The 23,270-nt window shown below is 59.1% G+C and overlaps 1 protein-coding gene across 4 annotated transcripts in view; it reads left to right on the forward strand.

Annotated features, from left to right (window-relative positions):
- The window catches only part of TINAGL1 (tubulointerstitial nephritis antigen like 1), a 30,262-nt gene extending 15,285 nt beyond the window's left edge, over window positions 1-14,977 (forward strand). For 2 of the 4 annotated variants that reach the window (XM_073317628.1, XM_073317626.1), the window contains 6 exons: window positions 2,621-2,744; window positions 3,098-3,248; window positions 3,799-3,988; window positions 4,236-4,281; window positions 6,572-6,695; window positions 11,908-14,977. In XM_073317628.1, coding sequence (XP_073173729.1) covers window positions 2,621-2,744; window positions 3,098-3,248; window positions 3,799-3,988; window positions 4,236-4,281; window positions 6,572-6,695; window positions 11,908-12,130 — 858 coding nt within the window. In that variant the 3' untranslated portion in view covers window positions 12,131-14,977. Of the gene's footprint in view, window positions 1-2,620; window positions 2,745-3,097; window positions 3,249-3,798; window positions 3,989-4,235; window positions 4,282-6,571; window positions 6,696-10,626; window positions 10,673-11,907 lie in introns of all 4 variants that reach the window. The other 2 variants (XR_012155616.1, XM_073317629.1) reach the window with 2 other exon arrangements.
- Window positions 14,978-23,270: the final 8,293 nt, after the last annotated feature.

A 23,270-nucleotide genomic window follows, 5' to 3' on the forward strand; every position in this document is an offset into this window, starting at 1 on the left:
CTGTCCACTTGAGACCAACTCTCCCGTCCCAGCCTGCAGCTGGGATCTGATCTCTGTGCGGGGCATTGCCCCCATTATACAGATGAGCACTGAGGCACGGGGCAGATTAAGTGACTTGACCAAGGTCATACTGGGTGTCTGTGTCTGAGCTGGGAATTGGCCCAGTCCAGCGCTGACCCTCCTTCCTATCCTGGCAGGGCCTTGCCCCTTGTGCTGGAAATGGCGCCATGCTTTGGCTGAAGACTGAAGTGGGCAGATACTCCCGGGCCTGTAGCAGGGGCTCCGTGGGGGTCTTATTAGGCCTGTCCCCAGGAAACTTATTAGGCCTGTCTGGAAACCCCAGCTCAGTAGCTTCAGCCTTGCAGTCCCTGAATTCTTTTCCTTTCCTTCCCCTGTTTGTTTCCCATCGGAAAGCGAGGTCCGCGCCGGCCCCCCAGGCCCCTGCTGTACCACTGCTGAGTCTGCAAAGCCAGCCCGCTGCACGGTGCATTACCCCGCACGCATCCTGTCCCCAAAGGCTCCTGCTAGAACAAACACGCGGGCCGGGGCTGCCAGGGCACGACCCTGATGTCGCCTGGGCTCTGCTCCTGTCCAGCGCGGCCCCGTTCACCGCGGAGGGCGGCCCCTGCCGGGGCGGGTGGAAGAGCGACAGGGCATGCTCAGGCTCATTCTTTTCCAAGCACATTCTTGGAGAGCAAGATGCTGTTTTTCCAGTGGGGGCCGGGGGGAAGTTAGCTGGCTCAGCCGGGCAGGAAACCCAGGCTGTCAGCGGATGGGACAGGCCGTTATTCCAGCTTGTGCTATTGTTCGCTTGCTGCCTTTTTTTTTTTTTTTGTCTCTTGGCGCTTCTGCTTGACCCAGGACTTGGGGATAGGCTGAGCCAGGGCAGGAAGAGGTGCGAATGGGGGGAAAGGCCATATTTCATTCCGCTTTCCCATTCTCGAGGATTCCCTGTACTCTTCTAAGCCAGGCACGGGGGCTACGTCCACTCAGGTTGGGGGCTGCCCCTGCCCGACGCATGGCGCCCCGGTTGGGAGGGGACCTGATGTTGCCATGATGTGGGGGTGGCAAAGGTCGGGGTGGTCAGGAGGTAGCGTGCTCAGATTCCGTTAACAACCTCAGGGCAGCATCCCCAACAGCGCCTCCTGGTGGTGACGGCAGGCAGCAGTGCAGCAACCCCAAGCCAGGCCAGGCTGCGGGTAGCGCCCTGGCCAAGTGTGCTAGGTGGTTGATCCACACCCAACCCTGCTCTTGCTGACCGGAGCTAGTGCCTTAGAGGCTTTAGAGGCCTGTACTTTGGGGTCAGAGCCCTTGGGTGCGATCCTGGCTGGGTACGCTCTTGCAGGGACGGGGCGAGTCTGTATGGTCAAGGTGTTTACACCGTTCTCCTTCACTCCGGCGTCTCCGCACCTTGCCGGCTGGCAGCCTCTTTCCACCAAGGAAGGAAGGAAACTCCAAGGGCAGAGCAGAGCCCTGAAATAGTCTTGTGCTGACCCCAGTCCCAGCAGACCATATTTACCCCTCCTCCTGCTGGGAACCTTGAGATCATCAAGGCGCGGGGGAGGGAAAGAAGGGTCACTGTTGTTATGGCCTGGCTTTGTTTTTCTTGGACTGCTCCTGTTGTTGGCGCGAGCTTGCTCAGGAGAGAACATAGCGCAAACATCAGCCCGCCTTCCCTATGAGCTCGGCGGCACGGGTGGACCACTGTCCAAAGCAGTGTCCTTCACTCTCTGACCATGTGTATTTTTAGAGACATTTCCTGATCACACATAAACGCTCCTCACTCTAATTGCATCCGCCCTGGTGCATGGCTGGCAGCCGGCCGGGGGCTGGGCTGCGTTGCCCAGGAAGGACTTCCTCAATTCACACCAAAAACTAAAGGCTGCCATTTGTTCTGCCGTTGGAGGGTGACCCGGGGACCTCTGCAATTCAGCCGAGTTTAAAGAAAGCCTGTTGTTGTTACAGTAACCCAAGAAGCTGGAACCTGAGTTCAGGGCCCCCAGTGCACACACCCAGGGAGAGACAGCCCTGCCCCAAGGTGCTGGCAGTGTCACTAGACGAGAGAGAGGAAGGATTCATGTCCCCGTTTTGCAGTTGGGGAACAGAGATGCAGAGGGTGAAAATTTCCACAGAACCCAAGTCAATTAGGAGCCCAAATCCCATTGACTTCCAAAGAGACTTAGGCTCTTACATGCCTGTCCCTTTCGAAGAAGGGACTTAGGCACTTTGAAAACTTATCCAAGCCAATGGGAATTAGACACCTAAATACCTCTGAGCCCAAGTGACCTGCACAGAGTCAGTGGCAGAGCCAGGAACCGGCCCAGAGCTCCTGAGTCCCAGCCCAGTGCTTTAACCACAAGCCCACCAAGTGGGTTAGGGTTGATTGCCTACTTGGGGGAGGTTTGGATCCTGCAGGATGCTTTTGGCAGGAGTAGGGAGCAAAGGCTCCTGGGGAAAGGGGAAGAGGCCAGGCTCTCAGCTGGCCCTGGGGTATCTTCTCTAGAAGGGCTCCTCTCTTGAATGCAGCCTGGAAATCCAGCCGCCCTCGGCCGTGGTGTCCCTGGTGCTCTGGCACTGAGCCCCTGTGGCCCGCTGAGGCTCCCTGTCTCTGCCTCTGCAGATGAGCATGGACACCAATGAGTGGCTCCCCAGCCATTTCAACGCAGCTGACAAATGGCCCGGGTTGATCCTCGAGCCCCTGGACCAGGGCAATTGCGCCGGCTCCTGGGCTTTCTCTACAGCAGGTAAGATGCCCGTTGGGCAGGAGTGCCAGGCTGTGTGCCCCAGCAGGAGGCTGAAGGGTGGCTGGTGCAGAGAGAAGGAGCCCTCCGTACCCACTCACTGGAAGACCCCTGCCACTTCCGCACCTTGCTGCCATTGGCGTGGTGGGTAGGATGGGCCCTGGCTCCCAGTTGCCCCCGACTTCATTTTGCAAAGCTGGAACGACCTGCAGCTTTGACCCACCCTTAGGGCCAAGAGCCAGCTGCTCCCTGTCCCGGATTGGGCCCCTGGGGGTGAGGCTGATTGGCTGGGGGAAAGGGAGAAGAGTTGTATCTGTTACATTAGGAACCTCCTAACCATGTGAGTTTCCCCCAAGCGGTGGCATCGGACAGGATCGCCATCCATTCCATGGGGCACATGACGCCCGCCCTGTCCCCCCAGAACCTGATCTCGTGTGACACCCGGAACCAGCAGGGCTGCAGCGGGGGCCGGATCGACCGGGCCTGGTGGTATCTGCGCAGGAGAGGGTGAGTGTGGAAGGGCATCGGCAGAGCTTTGGGCAGGGGTGGGAGCCCCGGAGTGGGGCAGCGGGGAAGGGGGCTGCAGGGCAGAGGTGGAATGAATCAGCCGAGCTGTGTCTGGGGGGTTCAGGGCTCGGAGAGTGGCGGCCTGCGGCTCAGGATGGAGAGCTGTGTGAGGAGGGGGCAGGAATATAGCGGGGGGCTGAGGCTGGGGTTGGGGGAAGCCCAGGGCTGGAACAGCGGAAGAGTGATGGGTTGGAATCAAGGGGCATTGAAAAAACTAGTGGGGGGAGAGAGGGAAGGACTTGTTGCACTGTGCCCAAGAACAGGCTGGCATTGCCCAGAGAATGAGCCGTCCCCTGGCACGGTCCCCTCCAATCTGAAACGGGGCCAGCATCTTGGTCAAGCCATCCTGGAGCTGCACCGAGCATCCCAGCACTCCCCGTCCCATCGTCCCTGTGCTGGGGGGCAGCCCATGGGCTGGGCCTGCTGGGGCTGGTGCTTTGTCCCACCTGCCGCTGTGCATCCCTCTCTAACCCCCACTCTTGCCTCTCAGGGTGGTGACTGACAGCTGCTACCCCTTCACCAGCTGGGAGAAGGACAGTGCCCACACAGGCCGGCCCTGCATGATGCAAAGTCGCTCCATGGGCAGAGGGAAGAGGCAAGCCACCCAGCAGTGCCCTAACCCCCAGGCCCACTCCAACGAGATCTACCAGTCGACCCCCGCCTACCGCCTCTCCTCCAGCGTAAGTGCGGCTGCCCCGCCCGGAGCCCTCTGCGGGCGGAGTCCAGCCCCCGAGGGGTTAACGCTGGCTGGCCCTGGGCTGGTCCGGGAGGCTGGAGGCTAATCCCACTCGCTCAGGGACAGGAGGCTCCAATGGGGAGGGCATTGGAGGGGTGGGGCAAGGGCAGTGCCAAGATTAAAGCCCAGGGTCTCCCAGCTGCCACTACTTCCCGGCCCGTGTGTGACCCAGCCCTGCTCTGTGTTTGCAGGAGAAGGAGATCATGAAGGAGCTGATGGAGAATGGACCTGTGCAAGGTAAGGGATGCGCCAGCTGGTCTGGACCCACCCACCATCTGCCATAGGGAATCCCCTCCCCATCCGACTCTGGCACAGACGCTGCAAAACAGACGCTGCACAGCCCCAGGGAGCCCCCTCCCTCTCCTGCAGACCCTGTTACTAGTCCCTGGCTAATGCAGAGGAGGGGGGCTAGGTGGTTGGCTTCCATTTGGGCTGCTCCTTCTCCCCCCAGGAGTGGGGTAAAGGGGGCACGTCCCTCCTGCGGCTGCCCCTCTGTTGCTATCCCTGGCCGCATCCGGCACCCGTCTCCAGGACCTTGGGGTGGAGCTGACAGGGGAGACATTAGCCTCGAGTGCTGGGCTTCAAGGATCCCATCGGGGCTTAGGCCCAGACCAGCTCAGCAAGGCCAGGGGGCTCTGCGTGCCGGCCAGCTGAAAAACCGGGGTCTTTCCTAGCGGAAACATAGGTTCGGAAGCAGCTCAGCAGGGTTTTGAGGGTCTACATTTTGGGCATCGGTGCTTTGTGAATCTAGCCCTCGGGTACTGTGGAGGCGAGCGTGGTGTGAGAACCTGTGTGGAGTAGAAAAGACTGGCCCCTTCGACATGGGCTCGTGTCCTGAGTGTTCGCTGCCTGAGGCCACGCTTAATCCCATGTGCTTCCCAATGGGACAGCAAACGGGGTCCATTCCTGATTCAGGGAGCAGGATCCCATCATGTCGAAAGAGGGGGCAAGAATTAGACGCAGCCTGGGTGTGGGTCTAGGACAAGGACCATCTCTTTGTACTGTGTTTGTACAGCTCCTAGCGCAACGGGGTCCTGGTCTGTGACTCAGGGCCCACAATTGTCCCACAATACAAATTGTAATAAATAACAATAGAGGCCGCCAAATCCAAGATGATGCCCAGGTTTGGGCCTGAACGACCTATTAGTAATCATGCTCATTAACGGCTAGCCAAAATCCCATCGCTCCAGGCAGCATACAGACACAAAGCCGCAGATGTACAGCAAGTGTTTGTTTCAACATTTACAAAAGAATCGTCCGCCAGTCTTTAAATCTGTCATGAGTCCATTTCATGGACTATACCAAAGGCCCTTCGTTTTCAGGTTTTATTTTTCTTTACGATTTCCCAGGACTGTATTAGTGTTTATTACAAACACTTTTTAAAGGATCAGAAATCAGCGGCGAAAAATTAACTTCACCGGTTTCTGGGTAAATATCAGGATTAATATTGGCGGATGGGAGGCCAGACACGGAGCAGAGTAAGAGGACTGAAGTAAAAGCTGCCGCGTGTGGTGGTTTAGTTCATGGATTGCACATTCCCGGTTCACACGCACTCCACGGTCTTACTTTAACAGCCTCCCGGGTACACTTTGTCTAACTTATTACAGCCTAAACACAACTCTGCTCTACTGGATTTTCTTAACATCATTGTTCTATTCCTGTACCTGAGTGGTCTAAAATTCGGGTGAAAATCACGAAAAACCCAATGCTAGCTTTTGTAAAACCTGGGACATTTTCAGTAAAACCAGAAAACCAAGGGCCTTAAGTGTCCCGCCGAGCTAGCTAGTGGCCTCCCCTCCCCATCTCAGCACCAGTGGGTACCCACACTGGTAAACACCTTGCATACCACCTCCATGCACACACGCTCCCTTTGGCAGGCAGGGCGAGGCTGGTTAATGGTTAACAAGCCGTGTGATTGGTAAAGCCCCAGTTCAGCTGATTAATGGTCACTGATGCTGGGGCCCTTCCTGCTCCCTCCTCACAAATGGGGGCTGTGCATCACCAGGACCATGTTCAATTATTAACTGCAGGGAGCTGATCTCAAATTCCCCTTGGTTTGGTTTTTAATCGGCACGATAATACATTTTGTAAAAGCTCCCTCGGCCAGAGCAGTCCAAAGGGGAGGGAGAAATCCTGCTCGAAAACCCAGCTGTGTTCTCCCCATCTGCATGAGACTCCCATATATATTCAGCCTGGCTGACTTTCCATTTAGATTAAGCAACCAAACAACAAAGAACAAAAGTGAAGTCAGCTTGGGGAGAGAGAGCACAGTGTGTGCGTCTTTGCCTGAGCATGCTGCATTAACTCCACCTCTCACAAAATGGCTCAGGAAATTTAAAGAGGCGGTACATACAACCTCCCTCCACCAAGGTCACCTAGCTACCGACACCAGAGGGGCAGAGGATAGAGGGGATCACCTGGGAAAGAAATCTGGCTTGAAGGGGGCAGCATGGGCCCTGCACACCCAGCTGACGTGTAGCTGTCCCCTCGCCCCGTGATGACACTGCTTTTTCCTCCCCGTCTGCAGCCATCATGGAGGTTCACGAGGATTTCTTCGTGTACAAGAGCGGAGTCTATCGGCACACGCCGGTGATGGCTGGGAAGCCGGAGCACCACCGGAGACACGGTACCCACTCGGTGAAAATCACAGGGTAAGGAGGGCCTCTTGTACCCGTGCCAGAGGTGCTGGGGAGGGTTATGTGGGTGTTTGAGAAGGTGTCGGGGAGGGAGATGGGGGCGTGGGCAACTGTTGGAATTAGTGGTGTGTCGAGGTGGGGCGGAGGGGAGGGGAGTCAGGCGTTTCGAGGGGGTGTTGGTGGGAGGCTGTTGGCTGGCTGGGTTTATTGGAGGGAGATGTCACACTGAGGCACTGGGCTGTTTGCTGAAGGGGCCGAGTGCTGTGTATTTGGAGGGGGGGCAGTGGCGAAGGGCATTGAACGCGTGCCAGGCCGGCGCCCTCCCTGGAATGAGGAACCAAAGTACATTGCGGGGCCCTGCGGGGAGGGCAGAGGCCAGAGAAAGGATGGCAGCCAGACAGGGCCACTCCCTTCGGGGCAGGGTGGGGTAAGAGCTTTTCCTCTGGCGGCGCCCCGGGTGGGGGGCAGCTCATCTCTGGGAGCCACTGGACTCTGTGGGGTGGAGGCTGCATGGCAGAAACGCATCCCAAGAGACCCATGTCTGAGCGAGCCTGCCTAGGCCAGTTCAAACAGAGCCTTGTCAAAGCAAAGAGGCGAAACAAATACGTTTTCTTTGCTTGAAGAAAAACACAGGGTGGGTTTAGTTCTCGTGAGAGCGGGAGGCGGCCAGAGCCTGGCACAGGCTGGAATAGTTGTACCAGCCTGCCCTGCCCTCTGCTCTTCCCGTCCTGGGGCCCCATATGCAGCTTTGCTGGTGCCCCTCAAGCCCGATCCGCAGCCCCTCTGCTCTTCCACCCCTGAGCTTCTGCGCTGAGTGCAGAGCGCCAGGCTGCGGGGCTCGGTTGCAGGCCGGGTGTTGGGTGTGTGCTTGGAAGCAGCCGGGGCTGCTGCTGTGAAAAGCTGGTGCAGCTTGAGAGGCTGAGACCGGGATCCTGCCCCTATGGCAGTTAATGGGAAAACCTGCCTTGGCCCCTCGTGGGTGCAGGATCGGGGATGGAGCAATGGGCAGAGGGGTGGGGGAGCAACTCCAGCATGCTCTGCACCCGGGGAAGCATCCCTGGCTGTATGGATGATGGTACCTGTGTGGTGGGTGGTGTAAAGCGCTGACAGCCCTGTCCGCCTGCCTTGTTCTCACTATTACACCGAATGATTGTTCCCCCTGTTGGCACCACCGTCCATGTCCCCAGGATGGCACGGACGGCCCAGCTGGGAGCACGTCCCGCCCTGACTCCTGGTCCTGCCTGATCTCTCCACTGCGTCAGTTCTAGGCGCTGCTCTTGGGAAAAGCTCCCTCGGTCTGGGAAGACATTTTCCCTGCGGTGGAGGAAAGGAGTGCCCCTTCCTTGGGCTGGAGTGGAAGCGCGGGGAGGAGATGACAGGAGGGGGAAGCGGGTCCAGTGCTTTGGGCCCAGCCTGCGGCGAGTCCCACTCAGACGCTTTGCCTCGCTCCGAGAGGTGTGGGTCGAACCCCAGGTTTGCACCCATCGAGCCCCTGGGGATGCAGCGAGCAGGCAAGCCGCCCTGGAGGGTGGCTGTCCCCGCCGGAGGAGGGTGGTGTGGTCTACAGCACCCCCTCGTGACGGGGCTCACACTGGGACACCCCCTACTGCTGCTAGCTAGCTGAGCTCCCCTGCAGCCCCGCTGGGCTACTGCCTTCCGGGAAAGGCAGTGGCCAATGGGGAGCAGACAGCAGCCCAGCCTGCTGGGAGGTGGGGATGCAGCCGGCTCAGACTGTCCGACACCAGGCGGGGTGAGCAGTTATTGAGGGTGGAACGGTGGGGTTGGCGCAGGGTTGAGGGGCTGGCATGAAGGAGGGTGGTGAGGGGGCCAGGAGAGGGTGGTTTATGCTGCAGGTTTATGCTGCAGGAGGAGATCTGAGCCCCGTTGTGCCAGGTGCAGCCGGAGCGGGAGCTGGTTCAAGCAGACAAAGGAAGGATTGTTCCCCCATTTCACAGGTGGGGAACCGAGGCACTGAGAGACTGAGGGACGTGTCCAAGGTCACACAGGGAGTCAGTAGCATCAAACCCTTAGCCACAGACCTTCCAGGGAGGGTTGTTAAGCTGTGAGACAGGTGCCCCAGATGCAGAACAAGACTGGGCTGAGCCCTAGGGACAGTGGAATGTCCTGTTTCTAGCAGGGTCTGATCCAGATCAACAGGTAGAGCCAAGAATAGCATGTCGGCCTCCGCCACCCGCTCGGGGTGCTGCCAGGCAGACACAAAGGACACAAGCCTTCTGTGTTTCCACCTCTGGGTGGCTGCCCCGGCTTGCCCGCTTCCTGGGCCCGCAAGCCGCTTGGCTCAGGTTTGCGGCTGCCACGTGGTGACGTGGCCTCTGGCGCTGGGGAGCTCGGAATGAGCCCTTGGAAATGTTCCAGGTCCCCTTCCAGCTGGGTCAGCCCGTATCTGGCTGGTTTCTTGCCGGTAGGCCAGGCAGTGGGGCCAAATGATCGCAGGGTGTGGGCCGACAGCCCTGCCCCTACAGCCAAAGTCAGGCCCCTCCACCAAAGCAAGTCTGGTTTCCCGAGAGCACTGAGCCCCTGCAGCTCCTTCAGCAGGCGTTGGGGGTGCAGAGCACCCTGGAAATCAGCTCCTTCCCGAGCAGGATAAAGGCGGCTGCACCTGTATATTCTGGCCCGGCTGCAGTACCAAGGGGGCATGAGAGACCCGAGGTCAGCGAGGGTTAATGCAGCCACCTGTCCTCTTTGGAGTGGACAGAGTGAAGGGCAACTGGACGGCGTCTCTGTATCCGCTAGGCCAGGGCAGGCCAGCAGCAGCATTGGGGGCGGGCTGCAGAGCAGGGTTGAGGTGCATTGGCACACTTGGCTGCAGGCCTGAAGTAGGGCAGAGCTGTGCGGGGCCCAGGACTGGCACAGCCGGGGCTGGGAGTGAGGGGCCCCGGCAGAGCTGTGCGGGGCCCAGGACTGGCACAGCCGAGGCTGGGAGTGAGGGGCCCGGCAGAGCTGTGCGGGGCCCAGGACTGGCACAGCCGGGGCTGGGAGTGAGGGGCCCGGCAGAGCTGTGCGGGGGAAGGTTGCCCAGCACTTGCCCCCTCTGTTCCTGGCTCACATCCCTGAGCACTCGACTCCCCTCCCCACGGCTGACTCTGCCTGGCTGGGTTCCGGGAGCGAGCTTGGCCCGTGGGCGGGAGCCGGGACCTCGGGGCTCCGCACCGTCTCCGCGAGCCAGGAAACCGGCAAAGCTAAACAAACCCCTGGCCCCGGGACCCCTCCAGCCGGCTACCCAAACCGGTGAACTGACAGTAAACGGAGTGTTGCTGTGGTTACCAGTTCCAACACCAAGAGCAAAACAATCCCATGGGCAACAGCCCGGCTGGGGGCTGAAGGAAAAACCTGATGCCCAGAGCAAGCCCCGGGCAGGCAAGAGAGGGGCAGGAGGCTCCTTCCCCCTTGTGTTCTCTCCATCGGCTCACGGGAGAGTCGCAGCCGGCACCTTGCAAAGCCGAACCAGCCGGCCAGGTCCCCCCCGTGCCAGGTTTCCACGCCGTTCAGAATCACGACCGAGCGTGTGATGGGGGAGAGGGACTCACGAGTGGGGTCGCCTCTGGCTCACCCTGGGGCACAAGGCAAGGGTCGGACGGCTCCGGGGGATTGGGCCAAGTCTTCAATCCCCTCCTCTTGGGTTTGCTCAAGGGTGGGAGCACATGAAAAGGAAGGACTCAGAGGAGCGGGGTGCATCTGATCCAGGGGTTACGCTCAGCCTTGCTGCTGGGTTTTAACTGGCTTCAGGGCTGTCCAGTTTCACTGGCACTGATCCAAGTAGCTGCCTTGTAGGGGAGAAAAGTGCCAGAACTTGGCCTCCATGGCTTCTCCTGCGTGGCTAGGATTGAGGGGCCGGATCCGCTGGGGCTGGGGCTGCGCTGTTCCCACCCTGACCCAGAACCAGACCCCCGCCTCTAACCTTCGGCTCCTTTCGATCCTGCCGCAGGTGGGGAGAAGAGAGGACGCCCCAGGGGCAGACTCAGAAGTACTGGGTGAGTGTCGCGCTGACCATGAAGCGCCCTTGTAATCGCAGCCCCCCTGTGCTGGGGGCTGCATGGGTAGGGTTGAGAGTGGCGGGAGGGTCAGCGTCCCACCGGCGCTGCTCGGCTTCCCGAGTCCCGGTGACGCTGCAGAGGTGCCATCAACCCCCCCAGGCCATGACCTTCCGTATGGGGCCAGTCCTCGAGCTACCTGGGCAAGGCAGTTGGTTGTGTGCTGGGGCACTGTAGAGGCCAGACATGGGCATGCTAAGGCTCAGGATTCAGATCAGGAGCCAGCAGCTTTATTCAGCGTGTGTGACGGGACTGCGGGTCTCCCCAGGACAGACCAGCGATTCCCAGCTGGCACGGGCTGCGGCTGGCACAGAACCAGGGATGGAGCCATTGCAGGGCAGCCTCTTCAGTTGTTCCAAAATTTGGGTCAGCACCAGGGAAGGGAAGGGGTGCTTTCCAGGGCACTGCTGTGTGCGGGTGCGGCTGTCTGACTGTGCGTGTGTGGCTGGCTGTGTGCGTGTGTCTGTGCGTGAGTGCATCTGGCTGTGTGCATCTGTCTGTCTGTCTGACTGGGCCCACGCATGTCTGGCTGGCTGCATGCATCTTTCTTGGTGTGCATCAGGCTGGCTGTGTGTCTGTGTGCTTGCATAGCTGGCTGTGCGTGTCTGGCTGTGTGCAGGTGTCTATGTGTGCGTCTGGCTGTATGAGTGCATCTGTGCATGCGTCTGTGCGTGCATCTGTCTGTCTGTGCGTGCGTCTGCCTGTGCGTGCGTGCGTCTGTCTGTGTGTGCGTCTGTCTGTCTGTGTGTGTGTCTGTCTGCGCGTGCGTCTGTCTGTCTGTCTGCGCGTGCGTCTGTCTGTCTGTGCGTGCGCCTGTCTGTCTGTGTGTGCGTGTGTCTGTCTGTGTGTGCATCTGTCTGTGTGTGCGTGCGTCTGTCTGTGTGTGCGTCTGTCTGTCTGTGTGTGCGTCTGCCTGTGCGTCTGTCTGTCTGTGCGTGCGTCTGTCTGTCTGTGCGTGCGTCTGTCTGCCTGTGCGTGTGTCTGCCTGTGCGTGCGTCTGCCTGTGCGTGCGTGTGTCTGTCTGTGTGTGCCTCTGCCTGTGCGTGCGTCTGTCTGCCTGTGCGTGCGTCTGTCTGTCTGTGCGTGCGTCTGGCTGGCTGCGTGCTTGGACACACGTACTGCACACAGATTCGGCTGCTAACATCTTTTACTGTCTTTTCCTTGCCTCCCTGCAGGTGGCTGCAAACTCCTGGGGCAAGCACTGGGGTGAGGACGGCTACTTCCGCATTGCCCGGGGTGCCAACGAGTGCGAGATCGAGACCTTCGTGGTGGGCGTCTGGGGCCGCGTCAGCATGGAGGACATGCGGCGCCGGAAGTGAGCCAGCCGGGTGGCCCCGCGTGGCACGGGGAGGCCTTTCCTCCCACAGCCCCGACGTGCTCCATGAAGCCCAAGTGTGATCTGGACCCAGCCACAGGCACCTGCAGCAGACTCTGACTTTGTCGCTACCCCCAAGGGACCCCGAAGGATCCCCAGTCGGCCGCCAGCCTCTCCCAGGACTAGGTAGGGCTCTGGGAGGCCGGGGACCTGGGAGGATCCCTGGGGACTCACGGAGCTGCCACCAAGGAATGTCTTCATAGCATGGGCCTCGCCCTCTCCTGGTAACAGACCCTCGGCCCTGACCAGTTCCTAGCTGGAGACGTGCTGGGACCCTGAGGCCTGTTCCCCTCTGGGACGCTCCTTAGTGAGGATGGGGCCTGTTTACACTACTCGGGCGGGGTTTGGGGCCCATGGCTTCTGCTGTGGGGCTGGGGTGCCTTGGGCCCTGCCATGTGGCGGGGACAGACCAGTGGAAATCAGATCGGCCTGTCACCCCACCCTTTTGGGAACGATGCTGCCGCCTTCGGGGTTCCCCCTTGCCCCAGCCCCGTCACCCATCGCTGGGCTTTTCCCCAGAGATACGGAGGGGGCCCTAGGGCTTCCTGGACCCCCAGCTCTCCAGAGACCAACCTGTAGTTAACCCTTTCATCTCCCTGGGGGCAAGGGGTGCCACTGAGCCATGCCTTTGTCACCCCAGTGGCAAGGTGTCTTCCCCTGTGCCCTCTGCCAGTGGGCGAGGAGATGGTGCAGCCAGCACGAGGAACCCCGGCATTTCCTGAGAGCCTCTCGCATTACCAGGGAGCCAGATCTTCAGGGATTACCACCAGCCACGCTGCCTGGATGGAGCTGGGCTGGGGCAGGGGAGTAACTGCCGTGCTGCCGTTCTTCATCCTGGCCATCTCTAGCTTTCCCATCGTCCTAGAGGTTCCCTCCTCCCCGCCCCTCCCGCACCCTTGGGAGCCCACCCTGGTCTCCCACCCAGTCCCACTCCAGTCCCCACGGACCAACCTCCCAATTTCCCACGCACCCTTCCACGGCCCCCTGCTCTGATCCTCAGCGCCTCACCTCCAAATGACCCCCATCTCGCGCGGAGCCCTGTTGGGACCCGGGCAAGGCTGGCTTTCTGCTGACACCGAGGCCACGGTGCGCTGGCCCGTATCTTATATGTGCTGAGCACTTGAAAGTGCGTCCCCAGCCCCCTGGCTTTTAACCACGGCCCCATGCTTTGTACCGGCCGGCAGGGTCTTAGTGCCTAATCCCGGCCTGGCTCAACAGGCCATTGTTGGGAGCCTGAGGTCGCTCGGAGGTTGGCGCTTGACGCCCTCGCTGGCGCTGTCAGCGGCGCGGCCCGAGTCGTGACAGTAAGCTGCAGCCTTTCATGTCAAAGAGGCGGAGGATTGTTAAACCAGACCCGTGCTTCCGCCTGACCGGAGTGGCGGGGACGGGGAGGGGGGCTTGAACTGCCTGCTCCAGCAGAGGAGCCAGGAATTGCTCTTTGGCTCCAAAGGGCTCTGGGAGACCCAGTGACCGGGCAGCTCTCTGCACTCATGCAGAGAAGCAGAAGCCCGTCAGCATCAGGTGTGTTTGGATCTGGGGCGGGAGATGGAGCAAAACCAAATGGGACCCCTGGCTCGATCCAGGGCAGAAACCCTGTGTCTGACACATGGCATTGCTGTGGCAAACTCTCACACGGGCCCTGGTGCGGGTTTCCTCTCCCCTCCGTGATGCTACCCAGGCTGGACGGCTTGTCCTGCCTAGGCCTCCTTACCCGCTTGGATTTATTTTGCCCTCTCTGCGCAGCTGCTGCCCCCCCTTTCAGCAAATCCCCATTGTCCAGCTCAGAGCTTAGCTGCAAAAAACATCAAAAACTGTGAAATCCTTCCCGTCCCACCCGGCTCCGGGCCCATCCCTCCGGCTTCCTGGCCGCGCTGGGATCAGTGTCTCCTTGTTCAAGAAGCGGCGTTGAAGTTAAGGGCAGAGCCAGCTCTTCTCCCAAAGGCCTTGAGCCTTTAAAGAGCGCTGTGTGAGAGCACATGCATCTCCTCTCTCCCCGTGTGCAAATGGGTGTTTGCACAGCCAGCCTCGCCTTTTTGTTTTGCACAAGCGGGCGTTGCTCACTAGGAGATGGCATTTGCCCTTGCGCAAACGTGGTAGCACGCGGCCTCTGGACCACTTGAGCCTGCCCTAGGCACTTGTGCTGCCCTGGGGCGAATTTCACACAAGGGGCGTTTGTGCCTTTAACAGGGCCCCAAAGGAGCGGTGTTCTTCCACCGGAGCTGGCTTCAAGCCAGGATTCTCCGCCGGGGCAGCTTTGTGCTGCGCCTGACTAGGAGGTGTCTCAGCGTAAAGCCGGGCAACTCCAGAGTGTAATCGAAACTTCTCTCCAGCCTGTCGCTTTCCAGAACAGGCTCGGAATCTGCCTTTTCCCTATGGTGCTAAAGGGCCCAGCCCAGGAAAATGTCCAGTACCAAGGGCCTTGATTTGGGGAATTTATCCTTCTGTCGCTGTCAGTGGCTAAGCCCCCTGGCTTTTTGACTTCAGTGGGAGCTGCACGTTGCAATGTTTGCTGATGTACTCACAACAGTGTTTGCTGATGTACTCAGAGCTTCAGCCGGGAGCAGGGGACGGAGGCGCTCTGTGTCGCTCTCTCCTGATCCAAAGGGTAGTTGCTCTCAGCCCAAGGTCCCCGTCCACATGTCAGAGAGGAGAGCTGGTGTCCGAGATGTGGCAGATGCTTTGTCAGGACAATCTGGGTCCTGAGACTGCACTGGCCAGTCTCAACAGTGAGTCTGTATCCAGAGACAGAACAAGACCGCAATCTACCTGCCTAGCGAGCAGTCGGGCTGTATGGAGGCATTGTATTTTAAGACTCTTTTGTATTTATTGTGCTTTTTATTATTTGTACATAAATTTATTGAAGCCTCTCACCAGCACAACTGTGTCTTTCTTGCCCACCACGTGGGCCTGCTTCCCATTGGTTACTGCTGGCTATCCCTGGGGGTCATTAGCCCGCTCCAGCCTGCTGCCCTTGAAATTCAGGCTTGGGCCATCAAGTCAGAGATGGACCGGTATGATCAGCTAGTCTGTATAGCCCACCCACAGACCTCACCCGATAATGGCTGAATCGAGGCCATACCTCACAGCTGAGCTGGAGCACCTTGCTTTAGACTGACACCCCTGCGCCCCTGCTTGATTTAAAGCTTACAAGCGTGGAGCCTCCCCTCCACCCCCTGGTAAATTCCATTGGTGAATCCTCTTTGGTGTTAAAAATTGGTGCCTGAATGTGTCTGGCTTCATCTTCTAGCAGGTGTATCTCATTCTACCTCTGTCTGCTGCATTACAGTGCCCTCTGCGCTCAGAAACCACCTCCCCAGCTAGCCAGCGTTGCATTTCATTCCTTTTAGTAGCCATTCAGAGCTGAAGATGAACCAGGGCGGCCCCCTCACCCCAGATGCTGCATTGACAGGTTAAGACTTGCCTGAGGCACCGTCAGAAGGGTGTAAATGAACACAAAGGCTAAAATCAAATCCCGTGAAAGGTCAGTTTGAACTTTGCCATTGGCCAGCTGTAAGCCTGTGTCCAAAACTCTCATGCTTCAGGGCACAAGCCTAACCTCGACCTGGCAACAGTCAGGAAGGAACTTCCCCTAAAGACAGATTATTCCATAACTGTCCATCGGGAGGTTTCCTTGCGCCTTCCTCTGACCCAGCTGGTACTGGCTATTATTAGCAGCTTGGTTGCCCCCTCCCCATCCAGTCTGACAAGGCTTGTGTCCCTCGGTTAGCTGGGATGTAGGCATCCTTGGATCAAGGAAACGGCCCATGGTTTTGCTGGGCGCTGCTCTCGGGGCTTGGCTCTTGCTGGTGCTCTGAAGAGCTGCAGGGCTGTAGGTGGTGAGCCGCTGCTGATGAGCACTGAGCAGACAGCGGGCTTGGCCGGCCCTGCATGCTGGGTGAGGAGGAGGTGGGAAGAGCCTTGTTTAACCGGCAGTGGCCATGGCCTGGTATTAGTACACTGCCGTGGGTCCCAGGGGGAGTCTGGAGCCTTTTCTTTTCTGCCCTGCTCCCCGTACCACTGGGGTGTGGGCAGACTGGGGTGAAGGAGCGTCTGGCTCCACCCGTCCCGAGATGTGGCACCGTGGGCTTTCCCTGTGGGCCAATCTCCAGGCGCTCAGGCCCAGGAGCGGGCAGGCCCAGGGTCTGCCCTGTGCGCAGCCATGCGGGAGACCTCTCCCCAGCACCCAAGCCTTCACTACCCATCGGAGCAGCCCCTCATCGGGGCCTCGCACTGCCCTGCCGCACCAATGAGCAGCGTTTCCTTTTGCATCTCCTGCTCGGTCAGTGGATTTTCCGTTCCCCTCTCCCCTGGTTCCTGGCAGCGATTGTTCTCCGAGGCCTGGCAAGCTCCCCAGGCCTGACACAGGGAATTCTTCACATGGCTGCACGGCTGCAGCTCCCCCGCCAGGGCTTACGCAGGCAAAGCTGCCGGCTTTCTGCCTCATTAACTGCCCCCCTGCAGGTGGCAGAGTCCCCCTCGGTGCCCCGGAGGCTGGTCCTGGCTGAAGCCACCAGCACTGGAGACCTCCTGGACTCCCCGAGCGGGTGCTCCAGGAGGTGGGGGCAGCCTTATCACCCACCTCTCAGGTTTTCCTTGAGTGGGTCCTGCGAGAGGGTGCACCCTCACCCCAGGGCCTCTGGACTTTGTCATCGGGCCCCTGCAAGCCCCCCCTCCCCCGGGGCGGCCCCCTCCCTTCCATAACCCGAGCCGGCTGTGCGGCCTGCAGCCAATTTGTTTCCGTACTGTGCCGAGGGAACAACTTCACACTCTTGTGCGTCACACATTTCACTTCCTCGCCCTCGTGTCCCACCCTGATAGGAAGGGTCGGGACCTACTACCACCTGCAGAGGGTGAGGAAACCCCGGTGGGCCCCGGAAAAAACACCTCTCCCCCTCCCACCAACCTCCAAATGCTGCTTTCTGGAGCTGGGGGGGTGGGAGGGCGGGGTGCTGTCCCAGCAGATGCCCACAGCTTAGTCCTAAGCCTTTGGGGGCCAGGGATGGACAGGGACATGGGCTGCGGTTTAGAGGACACACACACACACACTCACTCTCTCTCTCACTCGCTCTCTCGTCCCTGGCACAGGGGCTGGCTGTGTTTGCAGGGTCATGGACGCGGCCTTTGTCACATGCCTGCTCGGGGGGCAGGGTCATGCAATGCATGAGACACTGGTCGCTACACGTGGGTGGGGGGGCGGGCGGTTGGGGGGCGGGGGCGGAAATGGCTGCTCCCTTCACCAGGCTGGCGCTGGCCATGGGGCAGGTGCACGCCAAGCCATCAGAGCTCGGCTCCTGGGGCTGGCCCTTCTGTCACTGAAACCAAGGAAGACGCTTACCAGGTGACATGCCCCCCCCCACCCGCACACCCCTACTGCCACCCCCCCCCACCTTGCCCTTCATTTGCCCTCCCCACACAAGGGGGCAAAGGGGAGGGCCCTGCTGGCCCCACCTTGCCCCTCTCGCCCCCCCCGCCTCCCCGCATGAGGTCAGCACCTAGAACGAATGTGCCGGCGAGATAAAGGGCCCGTCATTGTCTTGCTTCCTGTTTTGCCAGGACACGGTGACCCCGGGAAACCCTGGTCCGGCACACACGTGCAGCCCACGCCAGGAACGTGCAGCCAGCCAGGCGAGCCGGGGGGGGGGGGGGGGGGCGTCTCCATGCTGGTTCCAGGGGCTCAACACAGAGCCATGCTAAGCCAGGTGTGACACCCCCCCCCAGCCCCACACAGCCCCCGCAGGAGAGGCAGGATCACAGGCTCTGGCTGCGCCATGCAGATGAGCCGCACCAGCCTCCTCTAGGGGCCAGCGCGCAGCTGGGGAGGGCGCCCGGCGCCCCCCGGATGGACAGCTCCAGCCCACCCCGGTCCATGGCTCCCCTCTGTGGACGGCCTCAACACGAGGCCTAAAGGCGGGGCCCACCTGTTAGCTGGGCCTGGCAGGTTGTAGTTGGCACAGTGGGGGTGTGTGTGTGTGGGTGCGTGGGCGTGCTGGGGCTGTGTGTTGGTGTGTGTGTGTGTGTGTGCTGGGGCTGTGTGTTGGGTATGTGTTGGGGTGTGTTGGGGGGTGTGTGGGTGTGTTGGGGGTGTGTGTGTGTGTGTGGGCGTGCTGGGGCTGTGTGTTGGGGGTGTGTGTGTTGTGGGTGTGTGGGTGTGTGCTGGGGCTGTGTGTTGGGCGTGTGCGTGTGCGTGCTGCGCCTGTGTGTGTGTGTGGGTGCGTGTGTGTGTGTGTTGGGGGTGCGTGTTGGGGGTGTGTGTGTTGTGGGTGTGTGGGTGTGTGCTGGGGCTGTGTGTGTGTGTGGGTGCGTGTGTGTGTGTGTTGGGGGTGTGTGTGTGTGTGTTGGGCGTGTGTGTGGGCGTGCTGGGGCTGTGTGTTGGGGGTGTGTGTGTTGTGGGTGTGTGGGTGTGTGCTGGGGCTGTGTGTTGGGCGTGTGCGTGTGCGTGCTGCGCCTGTGTGTGTGTGTGGGTGCGTGTGTGTGTGTGTTGTGGGTGCGTGTGTGTGTGTGTTGGGCGTGTGTGTGCTGGGGCTGTGTGTTGGGGGGGGGTGTGTTGTGGGTGTGTGGGTGTGTGCTGGGGCTGTGTGTTGGGCGTGTGCGTGCTGCGCCTGTGTGTGTGTGTGGGTGCGTGTGTGTGTGTGTTGGGGGTGCGTGTGCGTGCTGGGGCTGTGTGTTGGGGGGGGGTGGCATACACATTACTGCGGTGGCTGCAGTGGTACTGGGGGGTGCGGGGGGGGGGGCACGATGCGCCGCGCTGGCAACAGGGCGCCCAGGGAACCTCGTTATGGGTCATTCAGCGGCCTGGTGGTAATTCCCAAAGACAAACCTGACTTGGCAGGTTGGCTCACTGCCCCCCCACCCCACCCCCAAAATGAGCAATGACGGGGGGGGGGGGGAGGCCTGCAAGCCAGGGGGCGGGGGGGGCACGGTGGGAACCGGCCGGCCCTGGCCCCAGCCCCATGGAGCAGCCAGTGGTTTATCTGCTGTGCCCCCCCCTTCCCCCCCCAACTTCTGCAGCAGAAAGGCAGCAAGAGGAGAGCGCCACCTGGTGGCTGCACGTGCAGGGGCCCAAGCAGCATCAGCCGCCCACCGGAGCGGCAAGCGTGTGATGTGGTCCGGCAGCGTTGGCTGGGCTCACGCCACAGAGCACTCGACATCACCGTGGACCAAAGGGTGGCAGGGTCCCCCTGCAAAGCCGCGGGGGGGGGAGGAGGCGCTAATGGCCTGGACATCTGCCAGGCTTCCCTCCTGCCATCACCGAGGAGCCGGTGCGCCCCAGGCCCGCGGGACTGAGCACAGTGCTGGGCAGAGCACGGGGAGCGTGTGGACGGAGGGGGTCACTGCCGGCCTTTCCCCTGGTAGGCGCCGGGTTAACGCCCCGGCTGAGGGCACAGCCGGCTGGGATCACAACAGGAGCTGGCCCATGTGTCCTGAGTCTCACACATCCCCACACCCCAGCCCTAGACTAGAATGAGTTACAGAGCCGGTGCGAGTCCTGTGAGTGGCATATTCCTGGAGCGCAGCAGGGCAGACTTGGGGCGTTGCACTGGCCGGGGGAGAAGGCAGGCAGGAGGGCCCTGTGGGGAGGGGCTGGCTGGCCCCCTGGAGCTCTGGCTTTAAGGCCTGGCGGCCCCCTCCAATTCCATGTGCAGCTGTGAGCAAACCCCTGAGCTCAGAGCCTGACAGGTGCTTAGGCCCCTCACTGCCATTGCAAGCGGGAGCCTCGCTGTCCCAGCTGCAAACTGCCGCCCATCGCATGGGCCTGGCTGAGGCCTGGGGGTGAGGAGCAATCTGTCAGACGGTGAGGGGGCTGCATACTGCAGTAAGTGGGGGGGCCCGAGAAGGAGCTAAGGTAGCAGGACACAGGTGCTGTGGGGAAGGCCTGATGTGCCCCGCCCCCACCCCTGGAATACCAGGGAGTGCTGCTGATTAGCCTGGGGTGCAATGGGGGTTGCGCAGCACCTGCCACTAACCAGAGCCTGCCCTTCTTCACCCCAGCCGCTGAAAAGCCGGGTGTGCAGGACAGCGGGCACGGCCTCGTGCTGCGTCCACCAGGTGGTGCTACAGGCGTACAAATGGATGTCAACAAGCGGCTTCCCAGGGCGGCTGCTGGGTTTGGGCTGTTGGTTCATCGCAGTCAACTCACGATTCACTGAAAAAAATCCTGGGGATTAAAAAAACCAGCCATGATTAATTGCAGTTTCAAATTGCATGGCTGAACTCCAGCTGGAATGTATTAAATATTTTTGGGGGGATGGTTTTTCCACCTTTTCAAATATCGCGATTTCAATTACAACACCGACTACAAAGGGTGCAGGGCTCACTTGATATTATTTTTTATTACAAATATTTGCACTGTAAAAATGAACAAAAGAAACAGGATCGGTCAAGTACTGTCGTGCAATCTCTTTATTGTGAAAGTGTCGACAAAACAGCGTGAAACTTTAGAGCCTCCAAGTCCAGTCAGTCCTATGTCCCATTCCGCCAGTCGTTCGGCCAAACCCGTCTGTTTACATGTACAGGAGAGAATGCTGCACGCTTCTGATTTACAATGTCACCAGAAAGTGAGAACAGGCATTTGCATGGCACTTTTGTAGCTGCCATTGCAAGGTATTTACGTGCCAGATACGCTAAACGTTCGTCTGCCCCTTCATGCTTTAGCCGCCATTTTAGAGGACATGCTTCCACGCTGATGACGCTCGTTAAAAAAAGAATGCGTTCATTACATTTGTGACTGAACTCCTTGGGGGAGAATTGTATGTCTCTGGCTCTATTTTACCCCCATTCTGCCATATATTTTGTGCTCTAGTAGTCTTAGATGATGACTGAGCACGTTGTTCATTTTAAGGACACGTTCACTGCAGCTGTACCAGGCTCTGCCAGATCAGTGGCTCGGGGCGAGCTGGGAACGGGGGCCGGGGGAAGGGTCTTGCAAACGAGGCTGGGCTGGCAAAGAAATGGAGTAACAGGCTCAGCTGCTGTAAGGCAGCAGACACTGGCCACCGGGATTCCCGCGAACAGCAGACGTGAGGCCCAGCGCTGGAACGGCCCTGCAGCTCCAGCAAGGAGCTCAGACTGCTGCACCGAGGCAGCCTGTGGAGCTAAGAACGCAGTCCTGCTCACTCGGCCAGGCCAGAGCAAGCACCTAACAGGTGCTGGTGAGTGGATGAGTGGTCACAGAAGGGCCTGGCTACCCAGATTTCTGGCTCCTACGCCTGACATGAGGAATTACTTGAAACAATGTGCCCGAGCAATCTTGTGCCTTGGTTTCCCCATTTGTAAAATAGCAATAGTAGCACTGATCTCTCTCATATGGGGACAGGCCTTGACAACGAATTGCTTCCAAGCTAATTTGGCAGGTTCTGGGGCACCCACCGATAACTTGAAATGGGCAATCCATGAAAGATGAGCCCCCTCGATTTTGAAGGAATGCTGCTGCTGATGGATGATCAAGCTTGGGTCATTCATTGCTCCCCTTCAGATCTAACACTTCCCTGAGTCCCGGCTGTGGTCTGACTTCGGCAGAGATAAATTGCCTTTTATTTGCTAGTCACGATAACAAAACAAAAAAAAATCCCAGCTAGGCCAAGGCTGTTCGAGAACTAATCCAGCAAGGAGACAAGAGATGCCGGTGTCTGTGCATTCAACTGAGCAGTTGGCAAAAGCCCCGAGAGGGAAGCATGCAGTCTGTAGCGTGGAGATAGTAATCCAGCCTTTGGCTGTTTAGCAAGGAACTGGCTCTTGCTACGTGTACACGGGGGGACGGATTTTCAGAAGAGCGCTGCTCATTTAGGCACCCAGTTAAGAGCTAGATTTCCCAGTGCTACCCTTATGGCATGTGCGGTGAAAATCTGGCCCATGGCCCCCGCACAAATGAGGCCTGATCGCGGGCAGAGCCTCGAACCGCTCCTGCAATACACAGAGTTTTCTTTTTAGCTCTTTGTTTTCTCATGCTCAGAACACTGCACAACCAGCATCTTTGGGGGCTGACATTTTCCATGCTTGGTCTCTGCCCAAAGGTGAATAGGGGTGGAAAGGCTGAGCTAAATTCCTCCAGCTGCTTTTCAATTATGGGAGAGTGTGTGAAGGTGGAGGTGGGGTGGAAATACACTTTTCCTACTGTAAAAAAATATTTTAAGCACACCCTGTTTAACAAACAGTTCCAGCAAACCCCCACATTAGACACTGGCAACTCAGCACAGGCCCTATCCAGGTTGAAGTCTTGTGCTGACATGACATGGAATCAAAGATCTGCTGGAAAGGAAGCAGTTATTAAAGACGACACCGAGAGACCCAGATACAAGCTCCCACACAGATTAAGCTCCAGCTCTGTCTCCTGTGTTTACCACGTCTGGAATGCCATTGAGCATACAGCAAGATCTACTGGCTGACTTATATGCAGCAAGGAAACCTAGCAACACAATCCCCTTTCATTAACTGGGAGTGGGGAGGAAAATATTCAACAAAAGAAGCCACTGAAAAATCCTCCCAGAGGAGCTTTAACTCCCGGAGACAGGGTCCACTGTGATCAGCAGGCAGACGGTTTCAAAAAAGAAATTCTTACCACTAGGCAAGAAAGTTGGTGGCCACCTGGGCTACTGTACCTGTAAAAGAAAAGCAAAGAGCAGGTAAAAGCCAATCACCCCGTGCAGGGGATCCCCAGAAGAATGTCTGTCAGTTATTTCTACTGCAGGTTGCCTTGTACTAGATTTGGGAAAATATGAATGACTGTCTGCAAGTGACAATGAACTGCGGGGGTGGTCTATCCACTAGAAGGTAGTGGTGTAATCAGCGCTACTCAGCTGTGTGCCACAGACCCTATACAGCCACACCTAGTGGAGAGTCTCCTGCAGCCCAGGTAGTAGGGTGCTATGCTTTCTGGAGCTGGACGATCAGATTTCTACCCCCATCCCGTGGCTGGGAAGTTCCAGACCAGCACTGCGCACCGTCACATCCACAGCGTCCTAGTGACCCCAGACTTGTGACAATGCCAAATGCACATCTGCATTACAATCTCGATTGCCTCAGAGCCCAGGCCCCCCCCCCAGCACTCCCCCCTCCACACACACACACCCCAGCACTCCCCCCCACACACAGACACCCCGGCACTCCCCCGACAGGTGTCATTTCTACAAACAGAAGTAAAAGGTTAAAAATGCATCATTCTTGGAC

The sequence above is a fragment of the Lepidochelys kempii genome, chromosome 19 (genome assembly GCF_965140265.1).
Source record: "Lepidochelys kempii isolate rLepKem1 chromosome 19, rLepKem1.hap2, whole genome shotgun sequence".
Classification (NCBI taxonomy): domain Eukaryota; kingdom Metazoa; phylum Chordata; order Testudines; family Cheloniidae; genus Lepidochelys; species Lepidochelys kempii.